The sequence below is a fragment of the Argiope bruennichi genome, chromosome 7 (genome assembly GCF_947563725.1).
Source record: "Argiope bruennichi chromosome 7, qqArgBrue1.1, whole genome shotgun sequence".
NCBI lineage: Eukaryota > Metazoa > Arthropoda > Arachnida > Araneae > Araneidae > Argiope > Argiope bruennichi.
Window position 1 is genome coordinate 85,994,201 of NC_079157.1, and position 19,102 is coordinate 86,013,302.

Consider the following 19,102-nt stretch of genomic DNA (forward strand, 5'->3'; position numbering starts at 1 on the left):
TAAATTGTAGTGGAGAAGAGTCATCTATCGGAAAGTAAGTATTAATACCAGGCGATTCTTGCAACCACCAACACGTAAAAAATAATTAAAGGAAAAATAAGTTTTTAAATTATTTTTTACAGTAATAATTGTAAATAATAATTTTTAATAATTGTATATAAATTTACATGACTTTTAATGAAATATAAATATATAATGATTGGTTAGTGTATCTTAGTTTTTTTTTAAAGCATTTTCTTTCATTTATATTGAAGTTACATAATTCTTTTTCTTATATGTATAATAATTGTACTCATTATTATTATTTTTTTTTAGTGAAATAGTGATTATGGAAAAAGATGGTATAATTAAAGATGAAAGATTTGGCTTTACTATTAATATTAGTTCAATTCTAAATAGGTTTGTATCTTTTTTCTATATGTATTTATAAGAATTAATAATTTCCATTAGTTGAAAATCTATTTCTATAACTTTAAATAATTTGTCTAGATTGTGATATTATTTATATTTTAAATATGTTAAGAGCTTTTTTTTTTAAATTTATTTTCAGCTTATCCACAAAGAAATTTGGTTTGATCTATAAATCTATAGCAAATAATTAGCTTTCAATAGTTTTTTTTTTTTTTTTAATATCTTTCCATAACACAGCATATGTTAAATCTGAAAGGCAAACATGTTATGTTCTGTGTGCTTTCCATTAGGATTACATTGGTTAGTGTTGGCTGACTATATTTTTCATTTGGGCATCTTCAGTCACCGACGATTGACACTCTCTTTTTATTTTAAACTCTGCTAATTATCAGTGACTTATAGTATATCTTTTGTTCAAACTATGTCAGTTGATTGATGATATGTAAATTAATAATCATATTCATCTGTTAATGAAATTTAAATAAATTAGGAGTCTTAAGTTTTTTGTTACCCCAAAAATATTTTAATGAGGATTATTATTGAGCTATATAAGTACTTAAATCACAGAAAACTATTATAGAAGAGAAAGCATTTCCAAAAGAATTCAGATTGCAATAAATATGCACAAAAAATTTACCAGAAGTATTTTGTAACATATATGCTTTTGTAATATATTTTTGTTGTTGAAGTTGGATACCACATGCCTAATGGAAATGATGTTTGGTGCTAACTTGTTAAATAACATATGCCATTTTCAGTTTTAAGTGCTTTGACAATAATTTTAAAAACTATATTAGTCTTTTATTATTTGTACTATGATTAACTTAAGTCTGCAAAATATTTAAATATCTTCAAGGAATCAAAGATTTAAATCTGATAACAATAAATGCAAATGTTATTTGTTTATTTACACTTTCAGTAAATTAATTTAATGATTAAATATTAATGTAGAGAGAATTTAGGATGTTTTGTATCGTGATTCCATTGTGCAATAAAAATGTATAGTTAAAAAGAAATCTTAATGATTTTAAGCTTTGATATCATACTCTTTGTCTACATTCTGATTTGAATTAAAGAAGTATTTCTTAAAATGAGATGTATGCAATTCAGTTGTGTAATTTTAATCTCTTTATTATGATATCCATATTTTTATTTTATATGATAATACAAAAAATAATCGTATTACTAACTGTTGGTTTTAAATTTATAATTATGTTGCAAAAATCATTATGACTATATTAAGTTCAAACTGAATCATATTTTTCACTATTTTTTTTTTTTTTTAAATAGCCAGTTTAATTTTGTGTGAGTGAATGTGTTTGTAGCATACAATATAAATGTAAAGTAATGAAATTTAAACTAGATTTTTTATTTGAAAATGAAGTAAAAATTATATATTTGTATATGTAGCACATTCAATGCAACTGGAAGTACTGGGAAAGATGATTATATCTATCAGATAAATCTAAGTGGATTACCTGGTTTACCAACAAGAAATCCATGTGCTATGGCTGCTGTTTGCCAAACAAAATCAACTGGACACTTTTATCGCGATATTGGAAGCTTTGACACAAGAACATTAGTTGTTAGGGGTAAAATATTAATTTTTTTTTCAATTAAAATGTTTCTTTAACATTTTTTAACATGTTTCATAAAACAAATGTGAAATCAAGATATCGAATTTATTGATGAATGTATTTATAGGAACTGAATTGCATCTAACTTTTACTTCCCGTACCAAACCATGTGGAAAGAATCCTTCAAAAAATGTCACAACTGTCATAAATATGCAGTGTGTTTCTGCTGCTGGCATTGTAAGTTGCAGTATATTAGAATTATCCTTTATTGTTTAGTGTTTTAAATAAGCTAAAATTGCAATAAAAAATGTAGAATTTGATCCTAATTCACAGACATGACACATTTCTTATTTTTGAGATTGGTTAATGTTTTTTTTGGTATCTACAATATTTATATATATATTTTTTATAAATTTGTTAATATTGTATTCTTAATCATGCTTGTTTTTTTCTTGGTATTTATTTTGGTATAATTTATTATTTTATGTTATTTTTATGCCGATGTGAGTTAATTTAAACTGAAATAGAAGATGATTTAAAGGTTTTAATTTATTTAGTAGATTGTTAATACATTTGTTATGAATTTCCTGTAAGATTTGCAAATCATATCTGTATTCTGTTTTTCAATTATTAGCATAGATATATTGTTTTAAAAAGTATGAAAGGTATTTATGATGACATGGTTTAAATAAATAGAGAAGGAAAAAGTGTTTAAACTTTCTGCAATAGGCTTATTAAGTTAATGAAGATGCTATTTGCTTGCTTTTTAATGACAAATGCTTTGGCTTACATTCATAATTTAAATGATTTAGTTCATGATAAAGCATAGTCTCTAAACCAGTTTAAAAAAGTATTTACAGATGCTGAGGTATATAAATCTGCAAAAATAAATTTGAATTGAAAAAAGCAAATTGATTATGATTATCTTAACTGTATCTTGCAATGCATCATAATTTTATGTCATCACATTGGCTTCTTTCTAGAAAACTGTTAATGTTATAAAGACTTTTTAAGAAGCTCTAAATTAATTTGTACTAATATGGATTTATTATGTTATGGAAATATAAATATGTTGCTATGGCATTAATACTTTGTTATGTAGTTATACAATAACAATATACAAATACAATATACAAATGTCAATATTTCAGGGAAGTCCTCAGTTCACCTATGAATCTGGAGAGTGTGATTATGTGTTTGAATGGGAAACCATAGCAGTTTGTCCAGATTTTCATAGGTTTGTTTTATAATGTTTTTCTGATTTGAGAATAAATTAGCAATTTATTAGTTTTTGTTTAAATAAACATTCCAGTATATTTTAAAAGGGTATGTAAAATACTTACAGCATGCTATTATGTTTGATCAAATAACTTGACTTATGACTTGAATATTAACTTTTAAATCACTCTAAATAAGTTTACTGTTCATTAAGATGTTTGTTTTATATCAGTGTATTTGATTTTTTTTTTTGCCTTATCATTTATCTATTGTTCTATTTGAAAACAGAAATTAACTTTTATAATTTTATTTGAAAGGGAAAGGTATATTTACTGTATAATTTCGAAGATAGTTATCATTTATCTCTATTCATAATTGAATTCTTAACTCTTAAACAAATTTCTTTGAAATAATTTTTTTAATACATAAAATTTATAAATTCTACTTCTCTAATATAGAGGAAATAATCTAACCAACAAGAAAGCACCTATTTATTCCTCTTATGCTTTATTTTTTATGTTTATTATCATGTATATATAGAAAATAAAACGGTGCATAAAAAATTTATAGTTGATTTGCATTTTAGAATTACTCCAGAACCAACAGATGATTCTGATAACATGAATCCTTTACCCAATCCATATAAAGAAGAGATTCTTTCTAGTCATAGTAATGCTGCAGTAATTGTTGGAGTAATTGCTGCTGCAATAGTTATCACAGCCATTGGATTCATTGTGTCAAAGCCAGAAAGGAGGTAAGATAATGTTATATTATTTTTCTTGTCAAAAATTTTAATTCCACTGATTTTTTAGTGCTTTTAAAATAGTGTGCACTATAGGCAATATATTGTATTTTTCAGTAAATAATAAAATAATAAAACACAAAAAAGAAAGAAAAAAATGTAAAAACAAAATTCTAAGGATAATTCTCAATGCCATTACGTTGAGATGGGTACATATATAAATATGTACAACTGCAAGCAAGTTTTTAAACATGCAATATTCTTTTAAAAATGGAGAACGATTATCAATGCAAGTTGATTATTATTATTTTTATTTAAAATTTTTTTTTATTAGAAAGCAGTTTTTCTTGAGAAATAAAAGATAATATGGCTGAATAAATCTGATTTTGTTGTTGTATAATATAAATTGTCATTAAAGTTAACTTAGATTATTTCCTTACTTTATATTAAAAGTTTTCTCATTTTTTAAAATATTCTTAAAACAACCCGATAGTATCATATTGTTTCGAGCATATATTGTTTTATAATAAAATAGGATCATTTTTGTGTAAATCATAACATTTAAAAGTTGCCTCTCTAATTCTTTATAAAATAATTGTTATTTTGTATTCTCTTTCAAGTTTAAATAACTGTCCTCATATATAATTTAAGGGATACTAAATTTAATTGAAAGCTGTTATGCTGCTGTAATATTTACAGTGCTCATTCCTTTTAATTAAGCTATTAAAATATTGGATTATTATTTATTTACTGTTACATTTGTTGGGAAACAGTAATAAAAATGCTAAATAATAAAGGTGTTTCAGTAAAAATTTATATATTTGTTATGCAATATTGCCAGCTTTTAATTCCCTCCCTCAGCATTTGGTGGATTTCTATAATTTTATATATACTTTTAATTATATTTGTACTTTTATTTTTTATTTGAATTTATACTTTATTATCTATATACATTTTTGACATATATTGTAATTTTTCATTGATTATATAGATTTGTAATTTTTTGCAATGGAAATTTGTAATATTTAAATTCACTTTATTGAAATTATCTTTAGAGCTTTGGTGGCTCATCGCTTTAGAAGTATTTTTGGAAGAGTCCATTTACCTCATGTCAGATATGGGAGGGTAAGAATTTGAAATTTTCTTGAATTTATAAGTTGATTGTTTTAAGGGTACTTGTCTTTTATTTAATGTAATTATTTCAGCATTGCCTGTATTATTTTTGAAACCTTGAATTTTATCTTTGCATTGTGCATAAAGTATTGCATGAACGGTTATTTTTATTGACTTTTATTTTTTTGCCTTCTTAAACGAGATATACATGAAAAGTATATTTGCACTGTTAAATATAGAATTTGTGTGAATGTATAGCTGGAACTTTATTCTTCAATAATATTTTATTTGATTGATGATATCTTGCTACACTTTTTTAAATAAATGCTTTAGAAATGAAAGAAAATAATATATATATATTTAAGTAAATGATTTTTTTTCTCTTTACTTTATAAATTTTCAACAACTTAAAGTTTTGAAGATTTTGTTACTTTATAATCTCATCATATCCAAGATCTCCCTGTATATTTACACTTGAGTAGCCTATAAAAATTGTATTTTCTAATTTCATTTTATTTGTTAACCATATAAAGGCTGAACAACTTTAAATTTCTGAAAGTATTTTGTTTCATTATTACTTAGGAATCTCAATTAACATTTTCTTAAATATTTACTCCAAAGCAATCTATGAAAAAATTTCTCCATAATTTGTTTTGATTGTATATTGTTTATTATTTGTCATGCTTCATGTTCTAAAATATTTTAATTTTAGAATTTCATTTTGATTCTGAAAATTATGTTAAAATATTTCAGTTCTAAAATCTAATTTTTGTTCTGAAAATTCCTTTTTTTCACCTCTGTTTTTGTTCTTGTTATGTTACTGTATTTGTGTTGTTTTAGTCTCATTTGTAAGCATTCGATAATATATATTCATAATGAAATTCTTTTAGGGTGACATTCTTACAGAGTTACAATCGGATTTCTAAGTCAAAGGTAGCATTTCCTATTTATGTTGAATTTTGGTGAATGGGAATTAAGTAATAAAATAATACAACTCTTGAACCCTGACTTTCTTATTGATTACTTAATGGCATGCCTCTTTTTTCCCCCTTTTAGATAGCAAACACATGCACTGTTTCTTGCTTTCGCACCATATAATGCACTGCTTAACATTCTTAAGAGATCTTTTCCCTCATTAATTATTTAAAATTTTGTTAATTTTAAAATTTAATTGTTTACCATATTACTTGGTAATTGTGTATTAATTATTAATCTTGATTTTTATTTCTTGTTTGAATATGTGTGAAATTAAATAGATTATGAAATTTTTTTTTATTTATATATATTTATATATGTACGTGGTGCATCATAAATTTGTGTAAACTTCCAAAATTCATATTAAACAAAATAATGCCTGGAAAAAATTTTTTTGGTTTACTCAAGTATGATCAGAGGGACATTAGATTTTTTCCATGTTTTGAAAAGAAATGATTCCAAAAGTAAACATAGAGATCATCACACATCATACTGTTTCATGCAAATCAGACTAGTTCTAAAACATCTTTTTGGATATGGATTTGTCACTCTATTCTGGCAGCATACTAACATTACCAGATTAGTGATTAAACTACTAGCATTGTGATTTTGCATTTCAAAAGTATGGAGAAAGGTGTTTTATTTTGTTAAATGGTGATTTAGTACTGCATTTTATGGAAACAAAGAGATTGAAGGATCATATATGAAGTGGCTGACCTTTAGGGCTGTGCCAATTTTCAAGTATTTAAAAAAAAAAAAAAAAAAAAACCTTAATGGCATGCATGCCTTGACATTTTTTGATGCCAGTTTACAAAAAATATTGATCATGAAAAATGGCTAATGAGGAATTGTTATACAATAAATCGATATTCACAATTAATTTGCATTTCGATTTCTTTTTGGATATCGGTTAGGGTAATTTCATACATAATTTTTGTTAATATTTCTATAAATACTGGCATATTCTAATGTATAAAAGTGCTTGTTTTAAGCATGTCATTTTGGAATAAACTGTTTTCTGTTCCCTAACTGAATTATACTATTGTGGAAAAATAATTTTGCCTGTCACAAGGATGTTGATTGACCTTTGTTTAATCGCTAAATATTCATCTTTAGAAATAAAAGCAAAAAAGGATTAATTCAGATTCAATCCACAATTTTATTTGAAGCTCGCATTTCACACTTAAGCATACTCGCATTAAAAAAAAAATCCGTCATGCTTACACTTGGCATCTCATGATAAATTGCAATAGAATAATTGATGTACACAATTAATTTGTGATTTTATGAAGAATGAAAGGAACAGGGGTTTCTTTAATTCAGCAGTAAAATGGGTAAAATTTTAAAAATTATTTTGGGAAAAAAAAGAAAAAACGCAATATTATAAATTGTAACATGCAGACATTGCTTTGGAATACACACATTATATTAAAGGGTGTTTAACACAATTATTTTCTAACTACTTTTAGTGAAAAGAAAACGAATAATTATATAAATTGAAACTTCCTTTTATTTGGAGTCATTCTGATCAATCAATATATTATGAGATGTTATTTATAGCTTATAATAACTATAAATAAATAATTATATGACAATATATAAAAAAATGTGGTGGATGATATATCACCTTAATGCAGTCTAATCATCACTCAGTCCTACTGACCATCCCCGACCACTTCTATTATTTAAAATGTGTCCTTTAATGATTTGCAGTCTAGATATCAACAGGTAGTCGCAGTGTTGTGAAGCTGGGAGAGTAATAAGTATTCTGGTATCATTGATTCAATGTATTCTGCTCAGAATCTTGGATTTGTATTTGTACAAGATACAAGCACTTCACCAGTTATTACTTCTTTTACTGACTAAACTTTGCAGTATGGGAACTGGTACAAATGAAATGTGATTTGCAATGGCTGCTGAATGTCATGTGAATGGATGAAGACCACTTTTCGCTTATGGTGACATCAGTATTCAAAATTATTGTATCTGGACAGTGTCAAACCCTTTTGAGTACCTGACCAAGCCACTGCATTCTTCTCTTGTGACTGTTTGGTGTAATTTCACCTCATCTCTCATTATAAACCTTTGCTTTTTTTATAGACCTTGCCTTTTTGCTTCCCATCTGGAAAGTTTATACAATCATTGCAGAATGGTATGTTATGTTTTTGTGTGACCATGTTGTGCATACATTTCAGGAATGTATGCCTTACTTTTGTGTTATGTGTATTGTCACCTTCATGCTGAATGGCATCCTGCACTACTTAGCATATGAAGACAAGGTATTCCTGTTGAACATTTTCACTGAAGACCGAATGATAAGTCAAAATTGTAAGTTTAAGTTGTCTTCATCGTCATCAGCCTTGGTCCCATCAGATTTTTGATTGTGGAGTGCTGTTGTAATAAGTGAAATGATGCTACCCACTTGTCCAATACCTTGTGATTATGGTTATGTTGAACATCTTAATTTTGTCATGTTTTATGTGATGAGTTTATATTTGGATGGTGTGCATAAAACATCTCAGTATGATGTGTGAGTGCCCTTTTCGATTTTTTTTCCTTCCTTCTTTAAACGTGAAAAAAAATTTGATGTTTCAGATCATTTTTTTAAAAAAAAACCAAAATTTTTTTCATAGCATTATTTTTTTGTTATAATTTATTGCACAAATTAATGACATAACCTGTAAATATATATTGTTCACAGAATAATACTTTGCAATTATGTGTTTCTGTAGCATTCACATACATGTGTATGTATTGTAACGTCTTCACATCATTATTATTGTTCAAGATTTCATTACATTTTCTCAAAAGAATAAATATAAGGAACAGTTTAAGTTTGAAAGTTAAAGAAAGTTTTTGAACTATTCATTTTTTGAGCAAGTATGATTTTAGGAAAATTCCTCATTATAAATGTGTTATATCTGATTTTTTAAAAAAAATATCAGTATTTTAACTAAGGCTCATTTGTCTTAATACTTGATTTCACACAGCTATCTCAAAGATTAAGAGTTCTTTTAATAACAGTGGTAACCTGAGAAATGGAGTTTAGCCTGGCTATAATTAGATGTCACTAAACATTAGATATTCATATAGGATATATGCAGAATTATACTAATACTTTTCTTCTGATTGTGATATGTTTTCCACTTTTATTTAAAATCAAGAGCAAATTCTATTTCATGTTCCAGTTGTCTATTTTTTTTTTCTTCTGATTTTGATTGTTCAGATTATTTCAAAATTACTGTTTGAAATAATCTGATAGTTTTCAGTTTTACTTTAAAAAAAATATCAGACTTTTTATGCAAATGCATTGAACTTCTTAATTGGTTTTTTTTTTTTTTGTTTATTTGAAGTAGAGGTTAAAAGATTTAATTGCATGTGGGGTAATAAGCTTTAATTACCTTTTACTGCAATGCACTCTTTGCTTTTTTTTTTAAATTGCACAATCACGACATCAGTCTAGACTTGCACTTTTAGAAAAATTTATATTTCAGTGGGATTTCTCGATCTCTTCTGTCAAAGTATCGTATTATTCTTATCATCCCTCCTTTTAGACAGCAAAAGTTCAATTTTTCTAAAATTGGCATTTGGATATTTAATACATTTAAAAAAGAATTTTCAGAAGAAAAGAAGAATTCAGATTTGTTGCCAAGAATTTTATATCTACTGTTTCATGTACTGCACAACTTTGTGCTCCATTGATTTTATAGGTATTGGAATTGTGTAGAATAATGATTCCTTTCTAATTTGTGAAGTATTTGGATCTTGTCTCAAAAGAATTAAAAATCTTATTTCTTTTTTTGAACAAAATTTGTTTAAGTTTGAATATTTCATTTTCTATTAATTTTTATGAATTGCTAAATGAGCAACTGAAATTTAAAAACTGATTTACTGAAATGTAAAGTTTTTTCTATTTTCTTTTCTTTAAAAATAGGTTTCATATTTCTATAAAAACCTGTAGAGTTTAGAATTTTATCAAATAGTTCACAATTTTTTTCTTAATAGTTCAAAACAATTTTTTTTTGTTCTAGTTTTTGCAAACCAAACATCTAATACTTATTAGCTTGATGCATTATTTGTAATTCTGAAACTTGGATTTTATTTGATGAATTGAACAGAAATGTTCATTTTTGTTATGTATGTGTTGTCTGAAATGTGACAATAACTATCCATCTTGATTCTTTAACAACTTTTTTAACATATAGCATAATTTTTGAAAAATCTTTTGTAATCTCTTTTTGTGATAGAATGATCTTCAGTGTTCTATTTCAAGATACTTTGCATAAATAACGAATGTGTTTATAACTTCAATGTACTTACATTGAATTTAAACACATTATTGTATTTAAATATTGTGGATTGTTCCTATTCTTTGAGAATTTTTCTATTATCGTTTTCAAATAACGTAATATGTCATATATAAAGTTTTGGATGCAAGAATACTCTACCATTATTCTCATAAGATACTTTTTTTTTTATTATTATTTTAGGAGAGAGAATAACTTAAAGCTTATTAATTGTAGATAGGTGTACATTATTAGATATAGTTATCCTTCTATATAGCACAAATAAGTTTTAATTATTATTTTTTTTGTTCAAATTGATATTTTCTTTTGTATTTGAGATAAATATTTTTGATCTAAATTGTAAGAGGAGGATATGAGTAAATTGTTATATATTGTGCATCAAATTTTCTGAAAAAAATTTGTACAGAAATTTGTTTTATGTTTATCAAGTATTGTTTTGTAAATTTTCATAAAGGTAAAATGTAAGTAGCTTTTTATCCTTTGTTCTGAACTGTGATATTTATACATTTAAATATATTTGTATCTAGTAATATTATTTATCTATAAAAATATTTAAGTATTTAATTTAAAAGTTGTATATTAAAAATTCTTTTGGAAAGAAGTAACATTTATTGATACCTTTAAACGAATACTCTATTTTATTGTTTTTACTCAATTATAATTTTCATTGCTTTTTTATAATTAAGTCTGAAAATTAAATATATGTTTTTTGTATAAAAATAGGAAGTTGTCAGTTTCCATGTATAATTTGGAAATATTATGTTATATATTTTTTGACATGTCTTATGGGGTCATATTTGGGGAATTAGATAATGTATGTGTTAAGTTGGAATATGTATGCAAGTCTATTTAGTATGATAATTTTATTAAAATTTCATTTTCCCAAGAAAACAAATAGTTTATAATTGGTTATGAACATTTTCTGCACTTTTTTAAATGCAACCTTACCTTAATAATTTTTTTTTAATATAATTGTTGAATAATTCTTGCTTTTCTTTGCAGTCTAGTGGTGAAAGATTAGTTCTTGTGGATGCGACAGAACCTCACCCATACGATGATGATAGAGATGTTGAGATGCTCACCTAACTTTGAGAAATTCCTTTTGTATTGAAGATATATATTTTCGTGCACTTCACGTCCATGTTTCTGTGCTTTTCTGAATTGCTAATGAAAAGCATTAAGGTTGTGTGTAAATCTTTACATAACAGTTTCAGGGAAAGTGCATTTTCTAAAATTAACCATTTTGCCATTGTTTGCTGTGCAACGTGGCATTTTTGTAGCATTTCTCTTATATTCAAAGCATTTAAGGAAAATTACCGTTAGATGATGAATAAGCATTTAAAAGTTCACTTTTTTACATCCAATTTTATTTAAGCTTTGAATTTTAACTGAAGTTTTTACCTTTTTTTTAAAAAAAAGCTTTTTAACTGATTTACAGAGATAAAAACTTTATAGGGAAGAGTTTAAGAATGAATACAGTATTTAAAAATCAAGTTTTTCAGATAAGAAGATTACTGTTAGACTTTAGCTTTAAATTGGTTTCATTTCCTACATGACATTAACTTGAAACACATGTACTTTCTTAAAGTGATATTTTTATCAGTCTAAAAAGGTGCATAATTTTTTGTAAATATTTTAGTTGTGTGTCCCTATCCCAACATTCCTTTATGTATTGTATATAGTTTTGAAGAGTTTTAGAAACCTTTTCTTTTTTTATGAAGAAGGAAACGCAGTAGTGTTCACCTGTTAATTATGTATGTAATTATATTACTTCAGAACAAGTGAAGATTTGATTGTGATTTTCAAATAAAATTCCTTTTATCTGAGTATAGCATTCATAAAGATATCATTGTGATTCTGTCGTTTATTTACACCTATGTGCCTGACTCAAAATGTTATTGATCCTAATTAGGTCAATAACCTTTTATAGAATTTTGGGAATTTTTACCATTAACGATGTAGAACACTGAAAATTTATTGGACATTTGATTTATTTTGTTTTATAGCTCTATTGAGAATGTGATAATGTTACTGTGATGCTATTAAAGAAAGGTATTAAATGAGATGAATTATTTTTCTTTTGTTTCTGGAAATGTAGATGAAATTGAGGTGTTTGGCTGCAAGTAGCAGATGCTTTGTTAAATTTAATTTTTTCACTGGCAAGTGCCTTTCATGTTCATTCGTGACACAGTTATTTTAAAATTACTTCATCAGTAAAATTGCTGATTTTTTTCAGTTCTTTTTAAAACAATTATTAGCTAGTCCAAAGATGAAGGTTTTTTTTAAAGATTTTTTTGTTTAACTGGTTGATGAATGCAGTTTTATTTCATAAAAAAAATGCTCATAGCACAAACATTATATAACAGTTTCCGTAAAAAGTTTTTAGTTATGAAATCATTTTATAGAATGTTGTATCTTTATTAGAATAATGCAAAATTCTTTTCCTTTTCCATTTTTTTTTTTTTTGCTAGCAGCTGATTCTTCTTTATTAAAAAATTCTAAGCAATAAAGATTTCTTTCATTTAATAGATATACCTGTCCAGAAAATATTTTGAAAATGGGTATATTTTGTACTGTTTCTAATTGTCTTTACTCTTGTTTGATTGTACCAAAGTGTATGAGGTTGTTTAAATTGAGCTAAATAAAAGTAGTATTGTTTTTATTTGTAGATTATGTATTAAAAATTTGCTGTATAATTGCTTGAGATTAAAATAATAAAGCATTTTATTTGTTGAAATTGATGTTCTTTTGTTATTTTTAAATGTTAAAGTTTATATAAAGGTAAATTCCTCCTCCTAAATTGTCTTCAAAGATATTTTTTTTAAAGAATTGATTTATAATTCATATTTGGAGGAAAATTTCTGCTTATTTAGGCAAAATACATTGAGCTTTGAAGATATCTGTTCATTTACATTTTTAAAATTGATATATACTTTTTTTTTCTTCTTAATTCCATATTTTTCTGTTTTCTTTTTGATAAGTAAGCAAATTAGAATTGAGGTTTGTATTATGGACAAACTACTTTAAACATCTGTGATCTTATTGATGATATATTATTTATTTATTTTGTTTCATAAGAGACAATAATATTTGATAAATAAAAATTTCGTAATTACATTGATTTAATTAGTATCAAAGCCTGAAATGATTTTTTTTCTTTAAAAACTAAACTGTTTTTAAATTTGGTCAGAATTTTTTTCTTTTCATTTTGACAGATAATCTTATATTTATTCCTTTAGCAGTAAAGAAAATTGATGAAATCGTTTCTTGCATAAATATCGTTTCTTAAGTTTTCTGAGTTTAGAAATTTCTAACTCAGTTTTGTTAGTCAAGTTTCAAGTTAATCAAGTCAGTCAAGCTTCTTGCATAAATATCGTTTTCTGAGTTTAGAAATTTCTAAATTGCTATTTGAGAAATAACTGTTGAGACAATTTGGTGCATTTATTTTTATTTCAAGTTTATAATATACTATTTAAGTTATCTTTGTCATCACTTTGAATTAGGGTACTAATAAGGATGCATTTTTTAATTTTAACTATTCTCAATCTAATTAATAATATTTAATTAATTATTCATCAGTTCTCTGTTGGTTTGTCAAAATTAATATTTACTATAAATTTAAATTAAATATTCTGTGTAACTTCATTATAATGGTTTTCTCAGCAAAATATTTCTATATCTCAAATTCGGATATTTCTTCTTACTATGTTATGTATTTTTCTAATTATTATTATTTTTTTTTTTATATATATATATATATATATAGAATTATTTGTCAGGCTGTAGAGTAATAATGTTTGAAAATAAATGCACTTCAAAAACTTTTCACCATTAAATAGTTCTGAAGTTACAGATGATAACTTCAGAATTATGCTGTAGAAAAAATTTAATAATTAAGTGCATTTAAAATGAATTGTAAGTGCAGCAAAATTAAAAAATTTTTATTAAAAGTGCACCTTATACTGAAAAACAAGTTGAACTTTTGTATCCTGAACATTGGCAGTGGAAACAAAGCCAGGGTGAAATATTAATAACACAATGAAAATAATTTGAGTTCCACTTCAACAATGAAAAATATATTGTAGCAAAATATTCTAAGACTACTTTTTTAAAAATACCTAAAAACAGAAAATAAATTTCATAAGAAATAATTAGTACAAGTTGAAAAGATAATTTTCTGAATTTTAAGATTTTATCCGGTAATATTTTGGAAGTTATTACAGAAAAATATAAAAATTTAGTCTAATTTTTAGTTAAAATTATAAATAGAATTTTAAAAAAATTGCTCCGGTAGGCATATTTTTATATTTTAAAATGTTTCAGTAGCTCTTAGCTGTCTTAAGTAGTAGCTCTAATTCGAATGATATGGCTTGCCGAATGCAACAGACACGCTCATCTTAATATTAGTCGAGATTACTTTAAATATTGTAAAGTTTTATTACCATTTTCCCCCTCAAATTCACTTTCAAGTGGTATTGTATCATAAAATAAAGTTAATCGATTAACTTACAGATGAACTCAAAATATTGAAAAGATATATTATTATTAGTATTCACAAATGTGCAAATTTTCAAAAATTTAGCACATTTAAAAAAACATACTTTGTCAAAATTAAATGAGTCGGATAAAGTAAAATTGTGTAAAAACTGTTCTTTTCAACTCTCAAGTTTAAAAAGCAGTAAAACAATCGCATTCATTATCTCTTATCCTAAATATATGGTCTTAAATGAAGCAATGCCTTGCCAGTAACCAGCTGTGGACTTGAGCGTTATTGTTTGAATCCCAAATTTTTTTAAAAGGCTTGATGCTTATTAAATCTGTGATCATGGGTTAAATATGAAAGTTTGGAGAGTATGTTATGTTGTTAATATTTGACCACGATTAAAAACTTCTCCATTTGTAATTAAAATTATGAGACTTGCAGGAAGATCGCTTTTCTATAGCTTCAAAATGGAACGTCAATTCAGTTATCAAACGCTGTTATGATTGTAATTAATTTTTCTTATACTTTCAGCTCGTTCTCTGTTAAATTTAATATGCTTATACTGAATAAATAACTAACAAAATTAGATTTAAATTGCAAAGATTTAATGATGTGTCAGTAACCTGTTTTCTGAATGTTAGCTGTTTAAGTTTGTCTTCTAAGAAGGAGAGTTTAAATTTTTTTTAAACTGCGATGTTAGCATTTTAACCCCTTGCCTGCTGCGGGCGTGTATATACATCTCCCTAAGTCAATGTGTTAACTGCCCCTGGCGTATATATACACGTCTCGCAACTAACTATATACGTGGCACTGGGGACCGAATCTCGCAAGTTATCCTCGGCAGGTAAGGGTTTAATTGCCCTTGTGTATAAATGTCAAATAACAAACATTATTCTTTGTTTAGTTTTAGTAATAATATATACAGGTTGCCTAATTCCCTTACCCCTCCCTTAAAATATGAGCGACTGCGCCTGTTGGCATGAAAATGGTGTCTAGGTATAGTCAGTTGAAAGACTCCCGGTTTGCTCCACGCATGAAACTTTTTGTAGCGCCATCTTGCGGAAATATTTGTAATTAGCTTTCCTATCTAAAAAAATGTAGAAAGCGCAGAAAAAAAAAAGTTGATTACAAAATAGTAGAGCGTTAACGATTTAGTACAAAAAGGAAAAACATTTTGTTGGTTAATATTAAGAACAAAACATGAAAAAAACAGCAGCAGTTCATTGAAAAACCATTTTAAAAGCAAAATCTATTCTTATTTGCACCAAATGTACCAAATTATTCAGTAAATTATACTATGTATAGTTATTACTACAAAATATAATTTAAACCACTTATATTTATACCGCATCAAGGCCAATCTGCACGCTGTGATTTGTTTTGGCATTAATACACTATTTTAATCTTTTCTAAAACTTCGGATCTGTAAGAGCTGTTGGAATGATGCAGCGCTAGATTGCCAAGAGTTTCCTGTAGCTTTTGAATATGAATTTTAATTCACACTCATTTAAAATAGATTGTTAAAACTTTTTTCAACATGCTTGATGAGTAAAAATATTTTTATAGAATATTTGATTTTCTAATAAATTTCTGTGGAAATTTTCCATGTGCACTTATAATTATCAGTTTATCTGTTCCTTGATGGGTAATAATTATATATAAAATATAATTTAATAAATTTTTTAAAATATTTTTTTTAACCAAACCGGAAAACACGTGTACCTAGGACAAAAAAGTGCTAGTTTTTAATTCAATTACAATTCTTATAGACAAGATAATATTGTACTCAATTTTGACTGGAAAACATGGAAAAATGCAAGCCAGTAACTATCTTCCAATCACATTTAACTAATAATTATTTCCAAATGCAAAGAATTCAAAATATAAAGGAAGTGAAATCCTAATTTATCTTTTCATAAATCATCAAACCTAATTATTTTTGAGGTCATATTTTCATTTTTCAATTAGCCAGTTAAAAATATTTAAAACCAGTTGAATTATTCTTCCCTCGAAATTCCCATAAGACAATGTAGCACCTTCTTAATTGTTCTTTTATCCACCTCTGATTTTGTATACTAACACGATATATGACCTTCTTTGTTAATTTCCTTCTATCCTCTTCTACTATCGTATAGGTGGACGATTTATCTCCTTTGCTATTCTTCTTTTCTCCTCATCTGTTCACGTATATTTAGACAATTTAGCATCCTTTTTTACCATTCTCTTGTCTTAATATTTTTCGTATACATTAACACCTTATTTGCTACATAGTCTTGTATGTTTAGACAACCTAGTATCTTTTTTTGTTCTTCTATCCTCTTCTGTATTCATATATTTACACGACAGAATACCTTCTTTATTATTTTACTTTTATTTTGTTCTCCTGTTGTATAAGTAGATGATTTAGCTCCTTCTTTTGTCCGCTTCTGCTCATTTATTTAGACAGTTTAGCATCTTTCTTTACTGCTTTTCTATCTTCTTTTTTCGTATACATATGTAGACAATTAAGCTCCTTCATTACTGCTTTTCTATCCTCTTCTCTCCTTTGCATACGTAGACGATTCAGTTCCTTCTTCACTATTCTTTCATCCTCCTCTGTTCTCGCATATTGGATAATTTAGCTTCTTTCTTTACTGTTCTTTCATCCTCCTTTGTTCTCGTATACTTAGAATTTAGCATCTTTCTTTACTGTTTTTCTATCCCCCTTTTCTCTCATATATGTAGACGATTAAGCTCTTTCTTTACTATTCTTCTTTCGTCCTCCTCTGTTCTCGTATATTAGGCAGTTTAGAATCTTTCTTTACTGTTTTTCTATCCCCCTCTTCTCTCGTATTCATATGTAGACGATTTAGTCCCATCTTTATTATTCTTCTTTCATCTTCCTCTGTTCTCGTATTCATATGTAGACGATTTAGTCCCATCTTTATTATTCTTCTTTCATCTTCCTCTGTTCGCGTATACATATGTAGACGGTTTAGCCCCTTCTTTATTCTTCTTTCATCTTCCTCTGTTCGCGTATTTTTAGACAATGTAGCATTTTTCTTTACTATTCCTTTTTCATCCCCCACTTTACTTTTTTTTTTTTTTTTACTTTTTTTCTATCCTCTTTATCTTCCATATGCGTTGACGATATAACACATTCTTTGCGGTGTAATCCTATCTTTCTCTGTTATCATATATTTAGACGATATATCTCCTTCTTTACTGTTCTGCTTTTCTCGTCCTATCTTCTCGTATACCTAGGCAATTTAGAGCTTTTTTTATTGTTATTCGTTTCCTACTCTACTCTCATATACTTAGACAAACTAGCTTCGTCTTTTCTGTTTTTGTATTTTTCTCTGCACATTCCCAGAACATTTAGCGAGGGGGGGGTAATGCAAAGAGGTATTAAGTTCGCCCTGGATAGTCGCAACGATCTGGAAGTGTAAGTGCCCGTTCCCCCGAATTCTGCTTACAATGATGTGTTGTGTGTTTTTTAAAATATTATATAGAAGTATTACGTATTGTGGACGTTCTTTCATAGATTGTATCCAAAATTTGACATACAGTTTTGGCATAAACCATACAAGAAATTTTATTTATCTCAATCGTTGTGTTTTGGATTATCGCTGTCCCATGCACGCCAATATGTTGATAAAAAAAACATCGACCCAACTTCTGTTTGATAGCTTTTATCCAAAACTAGAAACAAATCTACAATTCCGATAATAAGTCTATGCGCAAAATTCCATGCGCATATCGCTTTCATTTTTGAGTTACCATATTCACATCAAACAGACATACTATTTTTTTATGTATTTTTGTCCAAATTTTGATAGACATTTACAGATTTTGTGTTAAGATTATGCACCATCCTTTTGGCTAATCGGGTGCAAAATTTATATATATATATATATATATATATATATATATATATATATATATATATATATATAAATCTTAATTTTCTAAGTTTTATCTTCAATTTGCCCATGTTAATTTCATTAAAAAATGTTATCTTATTTCCTAATCCAGTTCCCTCTTTTTTATTTAATTATTTCTAACAGGCGCTAAACAAAATTGCTGACTCCGTCATTTCCATACCAGGAACGAAGGGATAAAAATCCTAAATACCTGTACATGTTTTTAAAAAGATACCTAAGATTCCCTTGACAAAATTGATACGTGGTTTAGAAATCCCTATCAGAATCTCGTAGTAAAATCACTAAAGGTAAAAATTTTCTTTTGTATCGCGATGTAAACAAAGTCATTTTATCATCGCTTCTCTCTTTATATT

At 26.5% G+C, this 19,102-nt stretch overlaps 1 protein-coding gene across 2 annotated transcripts in view; it reads left to right on the plus strand.

The window, feature by feature from the left end:
* Positions 1-13,015, plus strand: part of LOC129976551 (cation-independent mannose-6-phosphate receptor-like) — a 42,893-nt gene extending 29,878 nt beyond the window's left edge. The window contains exons 10-17 of one of the 2 annotated variants that reach the window (XM_056090178.1): positions 316-399; positions 1,822-2,003; positions 2,116-2,225; positions 3,140-3,225; positions 3,793-3,960; positions 5,004-5,073; positions 5,952-5,994; positions 11,346-13,015. In XM_056090178.1, coding sequence (XP_055946153.1) covers positions 316-399; positions 1,822-2,003; positions 2,116-2,225; positions 3,140-3,225; positions 3,793-3,960; positions 5,004-5,073; positions 5,952-5,987 — 736 coding nt within the window. In that variant the 3' untranslated portion in view covers positions 5,988-5,994; positions 11,346-13,015. The remainder of the gene's footprint in view (positions 1-315; positions 400-1,821; positions 2,004-2,115; positions 2,226-3,139; positions 3,226-3,792; positions 3,961-5,003; positions 5,074-5,951; positions 5,995-11,345) is intronic. The other variant, XM_056090177.1, reaches the window with a different exon arrangement.
* Positions 13,016-19,102: the final 6,087 nt, after the last annotated feature.